We start from the raw sequence: 13,332 nt of genomic DNA on the forward strand, positions 1-13,332 counted from the left end.
GGACGTCCTGCCTTTCAGACCCTCCTGGCTGAAGATCAACAGTAGTCAAAGCTGTGACAAGACCAGAGGAAATCAAGACAGCACCAGGAGAGAGCCAGCCAACGGGGCGGACTGTCAACCGAGAAGAGTTGAGAATCCCACAGTCACACCTTCCTGTGGGTCATCTGGAGGAGCACCCAGAGAAATGACAGCCCAGGGCCCACCACTGTTTCTACAACCATGAGAATATTTATTTTCTTCAGACAGTAAAAATAACATTTTCTCTCTCTTTTGTAAAAGTTAAGTACCATTACATTCCATTTTCTTAAATAACAAAATCCTAAAAATATATATTAAATTGTATACAGTGCGTCACACTTCATTTTATATTTTAAAATACATGATGTTTCTATTTTGTTCTCAAAGTTGCATATTAAGAGAATATTTACAAATAAAGCCTTGTCATCCAAAGTCAAAGTCCCTGCTGGGGGTGAGTTTGGATATGGAGGGTCTTGGTGCAGTGAGAACCCGGGGGTCCCTGCGCAGGCAGGAGGGCCTCCAGGTGCACCAGGGACCCCCCCTGTGAAGCAGGAGCCGCCTCTGCCTGCCCTCTCTGTCCAGCCAGTGCTCAGCTCCAGCTGCGGAGACAGGAACCCGGGCGGTGGCGCCAGGGGCCTGCGGGCAGAGGGGAAGCCCTGTCTCCCCAGCTGTCCAGTCTGAGGGAAGCCTCTGTGGCTGGAGGTTTGGAAAACACCCCAAACCAGGGCAGCTAAGCTGAGACCTGGCTAGGAGGTAGACAGTGAGGAGGGTAAACAAAGACACAGAGGAAACAATGGAAAGGCGGAACCCAGGCAGTAACAAAGCAGAGGGCCAACTCCCCCCAGGAGACCGGGACCCAAGGAGAGCCAGGTGCCAGGATATGGAGGCGGGGTGGTCACTGGGGAGACCCGGCCTGGCCTCAGCTGACAGGAAGGTCGGGTCTTGGAGGCCATCTCTGCTAAGTGCTTGGTGAAGACTAAGTGCACGGTGCCTGTGGCGGTCAGGCAATGCTGCGTGCCCTGGTGTCTGCCCAGCGGCTGAATCTGGATCCTGAGTGGGGTCAGGCAGACTCCTGCCTGGGCCGACAATGGGTGTGAGGCTGGCTCGGGGCCCAGGCACGCCATGGGGTTCAACCTGAGGGCCAGGACAGCTGTACTTGCAAGTGCTTTGATCTCTGTGGACTCGGGGCTGACCGGAGTCTGGAGCCAGAATCCACACTGAAGAAGTTAGCACGCCAGGTCACCTTACTCATGCCCAAGAGGCCTCACCAGTCCTCGCCCACATGGACACAGGCAGGGGGTTCACTCCTGTTTATTCTCTGCTTTGCAAGTGACTGAACAGATGGGGAAGAACAGAGTGCACCCTGTGCCTCCTGCTGCCTTCTCCCAGGGCAAAGGACACTGTGAGACACTGCTGGACACCAGGCAGCTGGTCCCCAGAGGGCTGAGGTGCAGTCACCCAGGAGGTGGAAGGCTTGGCTAGCGAGGGCCCTCTGTGGGTGCACATGTTGAGAAGGCAGCCTTGGGTGCCAGCAGTGCCCAGGGCTGAGGAAGGCTCACAGGCCGATGCTCTGTCCCCTCCTGTGCTTTCAGGGCACAACCCTGCCTCTTTCAGAGCCTTCCGCTGTGACACCGGACGAGCCTCAGGGTCGCCCTTTTCCAGTCACTTCCTAACTCTCCTCTCAGCTCCAGGCACTTCTCAAGGCATTTCACTTCCTCCCACAGTGCATGCTCCTGGACGCCCACCTCACCTCCTCTGGGGTCATTTACTTCCTGGGTGTTTGCGTGGCTCTAGGGGCCTTCTGGGGAATGCTGCTGACAAGTTCTAAGGCCACAGTCAGATGTTTATGGAGCTTTGGCCTGGGACGGTTCACAGCCCTGCCCCCAAGCTATGGTGAGGTGCCGCTGGGTTGCTAGGGCTGCTCCCTGGAGAGAAAGGGGATCTGGAGGTATGGGCTGTTTCAGGCCACCAGGAGGAGGCGCCCGGGGCACTGCTGCCCTTCCTGGGGTCTCTAGAGAGAGGCTGCTGGGGCCACAGCTCAGATAACGTGCTGGCTAGGGCCTGGCATCCTGAGATGTGGAGGGTGAGGAGGCAGATGGGGGGGGGGCAGCTTCCAGGAGGCCAAGCCCAGTGACCAGCATTAGCTGGGGCAGTTAGAAGTGCCTCTGGCCAGGAGAGCCCCTCCTGGGCTCCACATTCCCATCATGCTGTGCACGGGTCTGTTCACAGCACGGGGCCCTGGGTGAGCGCACACACCTGGCGCTTGTGTTTGACAGGAGATTCCACAAAAGCCATGAATAGCCTGGAGGAGAGAGGCCGGGCAGTCTATTTCTAGTGATACTCGCTGTGAAGGCCTGTCTCTAGGCCCAGGGGCCTGCGGACAGCTGCTCTGGCGTAGTCGCCCTTCCTCCAGACAGCGGAGATGGCCGTGAGCGGCGCGGGGCTCTCAGCACACTGCATCTCGGCTGCTGGGGTAGCACCCTGCCTGCCTGTGGACACACTGCCCACTTCCCTCTTACTGCCCCACCTGCTGGTTCTGAGCACCCCCGGCCTGGCACTGCTGAATGTCCTCCCTCCCTGCAGACACTTCTCAGCTGGCCCCATTCAACCTTCCACCCTCCCAGGAGCAGCTGGGTTCAATGGGCTGCTGGAATCCCAGGACAGCCAGAGCAGGCAGTGGCCTGGGGATGTGGGGGAGGTAGGCACAGTGCCCAGGAGGGCACCCAGGAAGCCAGAAGCACAGCAAGCACTCAGACCGAGTGCCCACAGGACAGCCATACTCTTGAAACGGCCCTTCAGGGCACAGGCTACTCTTCCAGCTGCTGTGGGCAAAGCCAGCTTCCGGATAGTGGGGACCTCTGAAGATGCCTTCTCTCACGGCCAGCGCTGCTACAGCTGGAGATCTCAGTCTCGGGGCCTATCCTCCAAGGACCTCCAGTCCCAAACTTTCCCTTCCCCTCACCAGTCTCCGCAGTTGCCTCCCTGTGTGAGGGACAAGATGGCCTGTCGCCAGGGATGAGAACCTTCTTCTGCCCCACAGAGTCACTCCTGAGGCCTCTCAGTCCCCATAAGAAGGGGCAGAGCACACAGCCCTCAGGGTATATATCTATTTAACCTTCTTTCACAATGAGAGACACTGCAGCAGGCACTGTCAGCCCAGGTCTCACTCAACGCTGCCCAGAGGCTGGGCCAGTCTTTATACTCCCTGTTCTGAACTGAGAGTTGGCTGAGAGCGGAGAAAATGTCCTGGAGTGGGTTCCACAGGACCCAGGGTGGCTGGGGAGCCAGGCGGACAAATCCAATCCATAAGTACTGAGTGCCCAGGACGCTCCCATCAGAGTCTGAGGCGTGAGAATGAGTGGACGTTTTATAGGTCAGTGAGCTATTGGAAAACCTCTAGAGAGAAGCCTGTGTGTGGAAGACATGAATGGGGGTCCTAGACCCTCTCTCAGGCCTTCCCAGGCCACCCTAGCCTAGCACCCAGAGAGCAAAGCTCCAGCGCCAGTATGGAGCACCGACTCCCTTTACATTTTGGCAGGTGCTAATGCCCAGGAGTCCACGCTTGTACGTGCCAGGCCAGCCCTCAAAAGAACCTGAGAATTCTCCCAGTCTGGTCCTGTGCCAAACTGTGAAGACCAGGGGAAACTGATCTGTGTGTGGACAAAATAAAGAAGCAAGAAAAACTCAACATATGCTAAACCTACCCATCACCCAACAGTCATCTAGAATGAACCTGAGCCCAGTGTCAGCGTGGCCATCTCTGTCATCTCAGCCTGGTCCTGACACCCCCAGTTGCTAGACCAGAGAGAGACGCGCAGGGAGGGCCTGGCCCTGAGCCCTTGAGTCTCTCTCCTAAGTGCAGCTGGTGAAGCAGGAGCAAGTGGGCTAGGCTCACCCTGCAGCTTGGTGCCCCTTCTCAATGTGTTGAAGGGTACCCCCAAAAGGCTGAGGTGGAGGGGAGGCAGGGAAGAGTCGGTCAGAGAACCACAGGGGAGGTCGACCCCGACAACCTTGAGCCCCAAGAGGGACCTCGAGTTCTGGGAAGTGCGGTTTTAGTCACTCACAAGGGGATTGCGGTCATCTTGTTGACTCTGACCCTTGAGCTTCTTCTTAAAGATGGAAATTGAAGTAGAAGGTTTATAAAAAATGCTCCAGATTTCCCCTGAAGTCCCTGGTTGATGGCAATCCCTGAGGTCCCCTGAAGCAGGAACACGGTGGGATCTGTCAAACAAAAAAACCCACAAAGTTCAAGTAGATCAGAAGAGAGCCCCCAAACAATCTGCCATCTCATGAGACACCTGTCCTAAGAAATGGGATGCACAGTGGGTTGAGGTTCCAGGAAGGACCTAAGGGCCAGCTTTAAATATCTGAAGGACTACTGTGTGGATGAAATGCAGCCGGCGGACAGCAGGGAAGAGTCCTTCTCAGCACAATAAGAGACTTTCTGACTGGCAGAGTTCTTCAAATCTGGAAAAGGGTGGCCTGGGAGAGTATGAATTTTCAGATTATTCTTTTTAAATTGAAGAACTCTGTCCCAAATGCTAAAACAGGGCAAGAGCAAAACTCCCCTGCCTGAAGCAGTATCCTCCCTCAGCTCCAGCTCCAGCCCCAGCACACTCCAGATGTCAGTCCCCAAGGTCACTGGGCAGGGCAGCTGAGAAGGTCTCCAACACCAGAGGGGACTTAGGTACATACTTCAGGGCCTCAGCCACGCTATGAGACACCTGACCCTACAGGAAGTATCCTGCTCTCTTGCTGCTGCAGGGGACACAAGACAGAACTAGGCCTGAGGGGCTTCCCCAGAATATGTGAATTTTGACCTTTAAAACCTATGTATACAGTTGGCCCTCCAAACCCACAGGTTCTGCAACTGTGGATTCAACCAACTACACATGAAAATAGTTGGAAAAAGAAACTGTTCTGAAGATGTACTGATGCTTTTCCTTATTTTCCCATTGTTTATTTCCTAAACAATGCAGTGTAACAACTATTTACATAGCATTTATATTACATTAGATATTATACGCATACAGTACATAGGGCAATGTGCATGTTATATTCAACTACCTTGTGTTTTATATAATGGATTTGAGCATCCAAGGATTTTGAAGGACAACTCTGTGTATGTGTGTGTGTGTAAAAGAGATGAGAGTGAGCTTAGTAAACAATAAGGTCATTATTTCTACTGAAAAATGTCAAGTCTCTGGTGACGATGTCTAGGTAAGGTCATCCCAGAGTGACCAAAGGTGGCCTTTACAATACAACAGAGGAAGCTGTGTTCAATGTATAAAAAGTCTGTGGCATGGGCTGTGGTTGTAGCTCAGCAGAAGAATGCTTGTCTGGCATGTGTGAGGCCCGGGTTCGAATCTCAGCACCACATATAAATAAGTAAAATAAAGGCCCATTGACAACTAAAAAAATCATTCTTTAAAAAAAAAAAAAAAAGGGCTGGGATTGTGGCTCAGAGGTAGAGCACTTACCTAGCATACGTGAGACACTGGGTTCAATCCCTCAGCACCACATAAAAATAAAATAAAGATATTGTGTCCACCTATAACTAAAAAAAAATATTAAAAAAAAAGTCTGTGGCAGAGGGCAAGTGAGAAGGTCCCCCAAAAGGGGGCTTTCACTGGACATCAATGTTCAGGAAGACCTTGTAATGGGAAGAGCTGGACTAGGAACTAAAAGAAGGTAATCAAGGCCTAGAACAAATTAGAACTCGTCTCTGTAAGTCACAAACATCAATGGCACCCACAATTGCCCCTTTCCTGGAAGGTGGAACTGTTAAACCTGAGCAGCAAAATAAGGGAAGAAAAACTTTCTGCCCCAATTGGTCAGAATTGAAGGATAATGCTTCCAAGCTTCTCAAATAATTTTTTTTTTAGAGAGAGAGAGAGAATTTTTTAATATTTATTTTTTTAGTTTTCGGTGGGCACAACATCTTTATTTTTAAAAAAATTTTTATATGATGCTAAGGATTGAACCCAGCGCCCTGCACATGCCAGGCGAGTGCGCTACCGCTTGAGCCACATCCCCAGCCCTCAAATACTTGTTTTAAAGTAATCATGGCCAGCACTGCTGCAGCTGGAGATCTCAGTCTCAGGGCCTATCCTCCAAGGACCTCCAGTCCCAAAAAAGAAATAGTTAATAAAACGTTAGAATTGTCTTCCTAAGATTGTCTCCCAATTTCCAGGAGACATCAGGAAGTATGTGTGGTATTTCCTAGGAATCTTTAATCTTGCATAAATATCACTATAAGGAACCAGCACATGCCAAAAAATGGAAATTGTTGCTGTTTATGCCACTGAAACTGTATCCTGTGGACACAGGAGCAAACTCGATCCCTCCATCCCTCAAACCTTACTTAGTGAGATTTGTCCAGTTGTACTTTTCACTCTGAGGAGGAGGAGGAATGTCTGCTGCCTATGTTATCTAGGACTCAGGGCTTTGGAATTGTGTTCTGAAGTGACAAATGCATCCAGACAAACAAAGCCCAGGAGAAAAGGCATTATGAGGCTTCCCCTTCCTGGAACGGGCAGCACTCTCTTGTACTCACTTGAATGTGACATGCAGAAGTATCTTTGCAACAATGGCTGTGACCGTGAGGATGAGGAGGGTCGCCAGGCCGTACACTGTCCATCCTACAAGTGCAAAAGACAAGGGTCCACTGAACATGTTTGTACTTCAAGGTCCAAAGGAGGTCTGCAGCTTGGGGGTGCAGATCCAAAAGGAGCCCCCATGGCAGGTGGGGGGTGCCAGCAGCAGGCAGCTGTAAACTGGGCTGAGCATGGACCCCAGCTTTCTCAGTACCTTGCCCTGTTCGGTATGATACAAAGCACACTGGACTCAGAGTCAGAGGGTGGGTACCTTCTGTCTCTACCACAGGAGTCACTGTGCCACTGAGTTACATCAAGTCTCTGAGCCTCAGTTTTCTCGTTCAGGCAACGAGGTATGTGATCTATGAAATCCACCACCAAATGACAAGGAACGAGCATAGCAGAGGCCCTCCTCCCTGACCTTCCATGGTGGGTCCTGTCAGGCACAGGGGAGAAACGTGAGAACCTCTAGGCTGCCAGCACCAACAGTCCTCTCCAGCTCTAGCAGCTCATATAGGTGCTAGTTCTGTGGCAGAAAATGGGACCAGGCACGTACGCACCCAGCCAAGTTAGCTGAAGCACTAAAGACCACTCCATCCCTCTCCTACATGACACAGCTCTTAACATGATCAGGTTTTTAATTTTGCTTCTTGTCTTTTTCTTCCCACTCAGAGGCCACAGGACGGCAGGGATTTATTTGGTTCAGTGGACAGTCTAGTTCCTAGGACAGGGCCTGGCCCCCACAGAAGCATTCATTTATCTTTTGGCTTTTTTCTGGTGTTACGGATTGAACCCAGGACCTTGTTCAAGCTAAGCACATGCTGTACCAACGAGCTACACGCCAAGCCCCACATGTGTCTTTATCCCTTTATTTTGGTACTAGGGATCGAACCCAGGGCCCCACACCCGGGGATGTGCTCTTCTGCTGAGCTACATCCCCAGACCCTGTAGATCCTTGGAATGCATGAATGAATGAAGCTCTTGCAAATGCCATTGGAATTACAACCTGGGGCTCTACAAAGATTAATCTATGATTATCTATGATTATGATTTATTTAGACACAATTAGCTAAGGAATCACAATGTACAAAAGGCCCGTAGACTGTATCTTTGGAAGTGAGTGAGTTTTCCTAGGGACAAAGGAACTGCTAATGAGAACATTTATCTCCAAGGCCAGGACAAAGCAGAGGTCACAAAGGCTGTACCCCAACCTGCCTCTGAATGAGAAACACCCAAGAGCTCTTTTGTTTCTGTAACTGCCAAGAGCACTACCTTCAACTCTGTGGCTGCCAGCCCCTACTGATGGTGCCCAGGAACTGCTACCTGGGACGGTCTGCGGCAGGTGGCTGGGGCTGGTGGTGATGACGTAGAGGACTTTGGACGAGCGTGCAGCACTGACGCTGAGGTTGGCCTGTTCAGTGATCACCTGGGCCAGCGTCTGGGTGACAGTGGGTCTCTCTTGTGGCAGTTCTTCCTTGACAGCTGGAAGATCAAAAGGGCTTATGGGGGGAAAGCTGATGGACACAACAGGAAGCAGAAGGTGAAGGAGGAAGCCCTAGTTATAAAGAGAAGGCCTTTTGCTCTGGGTAGGGTTCCTTCCACTGGTCCTGCTGGTCCCAAGGCAAAACCGTGAGGCTCTGGCTGTGGGCCTGCAAGAGGCAGAGGGAAGAATCTAGATGATTTCTTGTTTCCCAACCCTGTGTTTGGCAGCCAGGTCTCCCTTTGCCTGGAAGATCCTCTTTCGTCCTCTCTCTAGACCCCAATCCCACCTATTCCTCACGACTGTCCCACAGCAGGCAAGGCCTCTTCCCAGCCATCTGCTGCACACACTACCTCAACGAGGGTTCCCACCTTCCATGTTTCTCAGGTGTTGGTAAAGAGTCACATCTAGCATACATATATTCACACCAGAGGGCCACAGGGGGCATTTCCACTTTAGAAGGGCTTGAAGAAAGCTGATCAACCAGTCTTTGGGACTGGCTGGGAAGTTTGGAGGCAGGAGGATGGACCGAGTGACCTCTTACAAGTTTCTCAATTCTACCAATCACAGCTCTTTCTTTTCATTATTCTTTTAGCCCTTCCACGAAAACTGTCATTAAAGCTACTAAAATGCAAAACTGAAACATTATCAAGTTGTGCAATGGGGGGGGGGGAAGGGTTTGTAGCGCTGGGATAATCTGGGGTGGAGTCAGTAGCTCTTGTCCACCTGACGAGAACCACTCGGTTAGAAAGTCACCCTCGTGGGAAAACAAGCCTGAGGCACACAGGCTGAGGGAGTCTCACCTTGGTATAAGACAGCAAATCCCTGGGCCTGATTGATGCGATCGGAGAAGAAATATAAAATGACAAAATCCAGAGAGACATTAAAGGACGAAGGTGGGCGGTTCCTTCCATTGAAACGGACCAGGACGTGGTGGGTGTAGCCATCCAGCAGCTCTACCATGTCTGCAGAATCCCTGATGTCAAATAAGGTGAAGTTGAAGTGGATGTGGGAGGCTCCCGGAACCCGAATGGTCCAGTAGCAGACTCGTCCTGTGGCGTAAGTGTCGGGAAAATCCGGGGAATAGACCACGGATGTCATGGCTGAATAGTTCCCACCGCAGGCGCCAACCAGAGCTGCAGAAGACAAGGAGACAGCAGGCCTGGGTCTGGGTCTTGGCTACAGGACTCGCTCTCCAAAGCTGGCACAAACAGAACTCTTCCTAAGTAATGTGACCCATTTGGGGACTGTTTTATCTCTAAAGCCAGACCTTCTCAGGTTTCAGGATCAAATCACAAAATGAATCACTTAAACCCTGAACAAATGACTGTGGAGACTTTTTTGTTTTGGCCCAGGAGATCTGAGCACCAGCATACGGCACAGCAGTTGGGCTGTGCTGGAGTCACAGAGTCTGGGTGCGGGACTGGCAGGGCCACGTGATCCCACCCTTCCCTTCCAGGCTCCTCCCTTCTCTCAGGTCCAGGCTGGGGAAAGCACCTGCTCCTGCACCCCAGGATGGCTTGAGGACATGCGGAAACACGGGGATCTCTTGGCAGGGGAGGCATTTGAGATGAAGTCCTAGAAAAGGAAGGGCTCCACAGCTGCTTGGTGTCCCTGATACCCCAGAGGGGCAGCACAGGAGGGGTCCACACTCATTTCTCAAGCAGGAAACTGGTACAAGAAATGACTTTCTGCCTGGGGGAATCCTAGATTCTCATTGCTCTGACTGGGCACATCTGATTTCCCTGGGCACCTGTTTTTGATTGGCAGGCTCTAGGAAGGAGACGCAACCACTTGCTATGTTACATGGTGAAGTGTAAACAAGACCTTGGAAATGAAGGCCTTGCCGGGCAGCAGGGGGCTGGGGAGTTAGAAAGCAGGCTTTAGGAAAGTTCTGTGTCCCTGTGGGGCACAAAGAGAAACAAGAATATGCTGCCAGGGCTAGGGATGTATCTCCTAGCTTGTGAGGCCCTGGGTCCAATCTGAAGCATGGAAAAAAAGAAAAGAATACATTGATTTCTCATCCTATAACTCTAAAAAGCAAGAAGCTCTTCCAAGAGTCCGGCCACACAAATGGTTTCATCTGTGACAGAATATGGGAGGAAGAGGTGACCTCCACAGAAGCAAGTAAGAAGAAAGCAGCCAGAATTTTAACAAATTCTTTTATTTTAAGACATTTTTTTTTTAGTTGTAGATGGACACAATACCTTTAATTAATTTATTGTTATGTGGTGCCGAGGATCGAACCCAGTGCCTCACACATGCTAGGCTAGCACTCTACCACTGAGCTACAACCCCATCCCTTAACAAATTCTTTTTTTTAAAATTTTATATGAATACATATATTTAAGTTGTCACTGGACCTTTATTTATTTATTTATATGCAGTGCTGAGAATCAAACCCAGTGCCTCACTCATGCCAGGCAAGTGCTCTACCACTGAGCCACAACCCCAGCCCTTACCAAATTCTTTTAAAAAAAAAGTATGTATATATTAGTTGCAGATGGACACAATATCTTTATTTTGTTTGTTTTTATGTGGTGCTGAGGCTTGAACCCAGTGCCTCACATGTGCTACTCAAGTGCTCCAACACTGAGCTAAATCCCCAGGCCCGAATTTTAACAAATTCTTAATATGGGTTTCCCTTTCAGTTGAGGGCAGCCGTGAGCCCCAGACACATTCCGTTGCAAGCTCTTCTGCACAGGCCTCCATCAAATGCTGTGAGGAGTGACTGGGATCAGGCAGCAAGTCAGCGTGCCCCTTGGTGGCAAAGGTGTGCAGGAGGTGACAGGCTGCCACTGAGAGACAAGCATGAAACAGTACTTGCATCCTTTACCCTCCTCTCAAAGGAAGCAAAGGCCTTCCGATGCTGGGGAGGGCAGCAAGCCCTCCTGCTTCTGGCTCACTGGAGAAGGGTAGATGCAAAACCCCTTCTTCCTCTTGCCAAATAACCAGGCAAAGAATCCACTGCTCTAGGGAAAGCAGAAGCAAAGGCATTAGCCTCTGGTTGCCTTGAGCCTCTTGGGCCCAGGATCCAGCAAAGCAGAGGTCTGCCACTCCTGGGGACAGGCGGGAAACTTCCCAAGGTCCACCACAAACCAAGACAGTGTTTGGCGTCCAGGGAGAGAACAGGTGTGCGGGAACACTGAAAAGGCCTCCCTCCTGCAGCCCAGTATCATGTCCTGAGGATGGGGCAGGGAGACTAGGAAGCTCCTCTGACCTCCCCCAAGAGCACAGCACCAAGTTACAAGCACCAGAGTCACCTCTGAGGAAGGAAAAGAAAGTGGAGAAAGAGCCCCTCTGTGACACAGAGGGGACTGCTCAGTGCTGATGATGGGAAAAGCACACTGAGCAAACCCACTGGCACCTCAGGCTCCACACTAAGCACAGGTAATAGCAGCAGCCAGCAACAGAGGACTCTGAAGCTTCGTGTACATTAAGGGTAATGACAAGAACAACAAAACGCAAGCCTGGCACCACTGCTGGCAGTTTGGCTTAACTGGCACACTAAGCAGGCCAGCCCAGGTGAAAAGGCTACTGCCCTTAGCGTCATAGAGAGGGGTGGATAAGACTCACTGTTAAGAGAGAAAGCCAGCGGGGCCAGGGCGCACACCTGTAATCCCAGCAGAGTGGGAGGCTGAGCCAGCCTCAGCAAAAGCAAGGCACTAAGCAACTCAGCGAGACCCTGACTCTAAATAAAACACAAAATAGGGCTGGGGATGGGGCTCAGTGGCCAAGTGCCCCCAAGTTCAATCCTCAGCACCACACTGCACCCCCGCAAAAAAAAAATAGAGTTAAAACCAACCACAGAACCAGACTTGCTAATGACCCCAATGCTAGAACTGTCAGACCCAGAGACTACACGATGGATGCGGTTAGTATCTAGTGAAAAAATAGAACAAACTGGAAATTTCGGCAGAGATATGGAAACTACAAAAAAGAGGCAAATATAAATGGTAGAAGTAAAACAATATCAGAAATGAAGCATTCCTTTGATGGGCTCATCAGCAAACTAGACAGAGCTAGGGAAAGAATAAATTTGAAGATAGGTATTGATAGAAATTATTCAAAATGAAACACAGAAGGTAAACAAAGTAAAAAACAAAACAAAAAGCATCTATGTGACTGTATCAAATGACCTCACACACACACACACAAACACACACACATAAACTAATGTTGGTCATTTGATATAGTCAACCCTTCTCAGTCCGTGGGTAATGCAGTCTGAGATGGGCAGCTTTTGCAGAGCTGAGAGGTCACTCTGAAAATAACCAGAACACCTGGAAAAAAAAATTTTTTAAACCAGAAATGTCCCCAGCCCCTTTCTCTTATTATTTTTGATATAGAGTCTTGCTAAATTGCCCTGGTTGGGATGACAGGTGTACACCACGCCTGGCCTGTTCACATATTTTTAAAGCATGAAAATGGATCAGTTATTATGATCTATTTTATTACTGTTAATAAAAGGGATTCTAGTGACTAAAAACAGTCTGAATCTTGGCTCTGGCATTCATTAGCTTAAGTAATTTACTTAATATTTTGATTCTACTTTTCTTATCAACAGGTTTGTTGGGACAATTTAATAACACAAAATATAAAAAAAACACACACTCAGATTCAAGTCTAGCACACAGCCAACACTCCTTGTAACAAGGTAGTTAATACTGGTACACAAATATGCACTAAAATGAATTAATTTAATGAAAATAATTACTATTTGTAATATATATTTCATATATGTGAAAGGTGATACTTGCTAAATGGCTCACTTTAAGACATACTGTCTCTATTTGATACCTCTAGTAAAGGTATTATACCACAAAAAATATAACTTTATCTGACATATAGCTGGAGCTCAATGAAAATGGGTTAAATGGGGGCCCAGGATGTGCTCAGCAGTACAGAGCTCATCTAGTATATGCAAGGTCCTGGGTTTAATCCCCAGAACTGGGGAAAAAAACACTAAACGAATTAAAATGTCTATAAAAAGTAAACATTGAATTGATCAAAAGTCCATCATTTGGGGGCTGGGGTTGTGGCTTAGTGACAAAAAGTGCTCACCTAGCACATGCGAGGCCCTGGGTTTGACCCTCAGTACCACATAAAAATAAATAAATAAAAAGGTATTGTGCCCAACTGCAATTAAATATATATATATATATATATATATATATATATATATATATATATATTTTTTTTTTTTTTTTTAAAGCCATCATTTTAGCTGGGTGCTGG

At 49.4% G+C, this 13,332-nt stretch overlaps 1 protein-coding gene across 3 annotated transcripts in view; it reads right to left on the bottom strand.

The window, feature by feature from the left end:
- Positions 1 to 206: 206 nt before the first annotated feature.
- Kremen1 (kringle containing transmembrane protein 1) overlaps positions 207 to 13,332 on the bottom strand; it is a 72,352-nt gene continuing 59,226 nt past the window's right edge. Inside the window, exons 6-9 of one of the 3 annotated variants that reach the window (XM_046427300.2) lie at positions 8,898 to 9,230; positions 7,938 to 8,096; positions 6,575 to 6,659; positions 207 to 4,239 (exon numbers count right to left, since the gene is read on the bottom strand). In XM_046427300.2, coding sequence (XP_046283256.1) covers positions 4,071 to 4,239; positions 6,575 to 6,659; positions 7,938 to 8,096; positions 8,898 to 9,230 — 746 coding nt within the window. In that variant the 3' untranslated portion in view covers positions 207 to 4,070. Of the gene's footprint in view, positions 4,240 to 6,574; positions 6,660 to 7,886; positions 8,097 to 8,897; positions 9,231 to 13,332 lie in introns of all 3 variants that reach the window. The other 2 variants (XM_046427299.2, XM_046427298.2) reach the window with 2 other exon arrangements.

Source organism: Marmota monax, unplaced genomic scaffold, assembly GCF_021218885.2.
Source record: "Marmota monax isolate L192 unplaced genomic scaffold, Marmota_monax_Labrador192_F-V1.1 WCK01_AAM20220418_F8-fsc00177, whole genome shotgun sequence".
NCBI classification, from domain to species: domain Eukaryota; kingdom Metazoa; phylum Chordata; class Mammalia; order Rodentia; family Sciuridae; genus Marmota; species Marmota monax.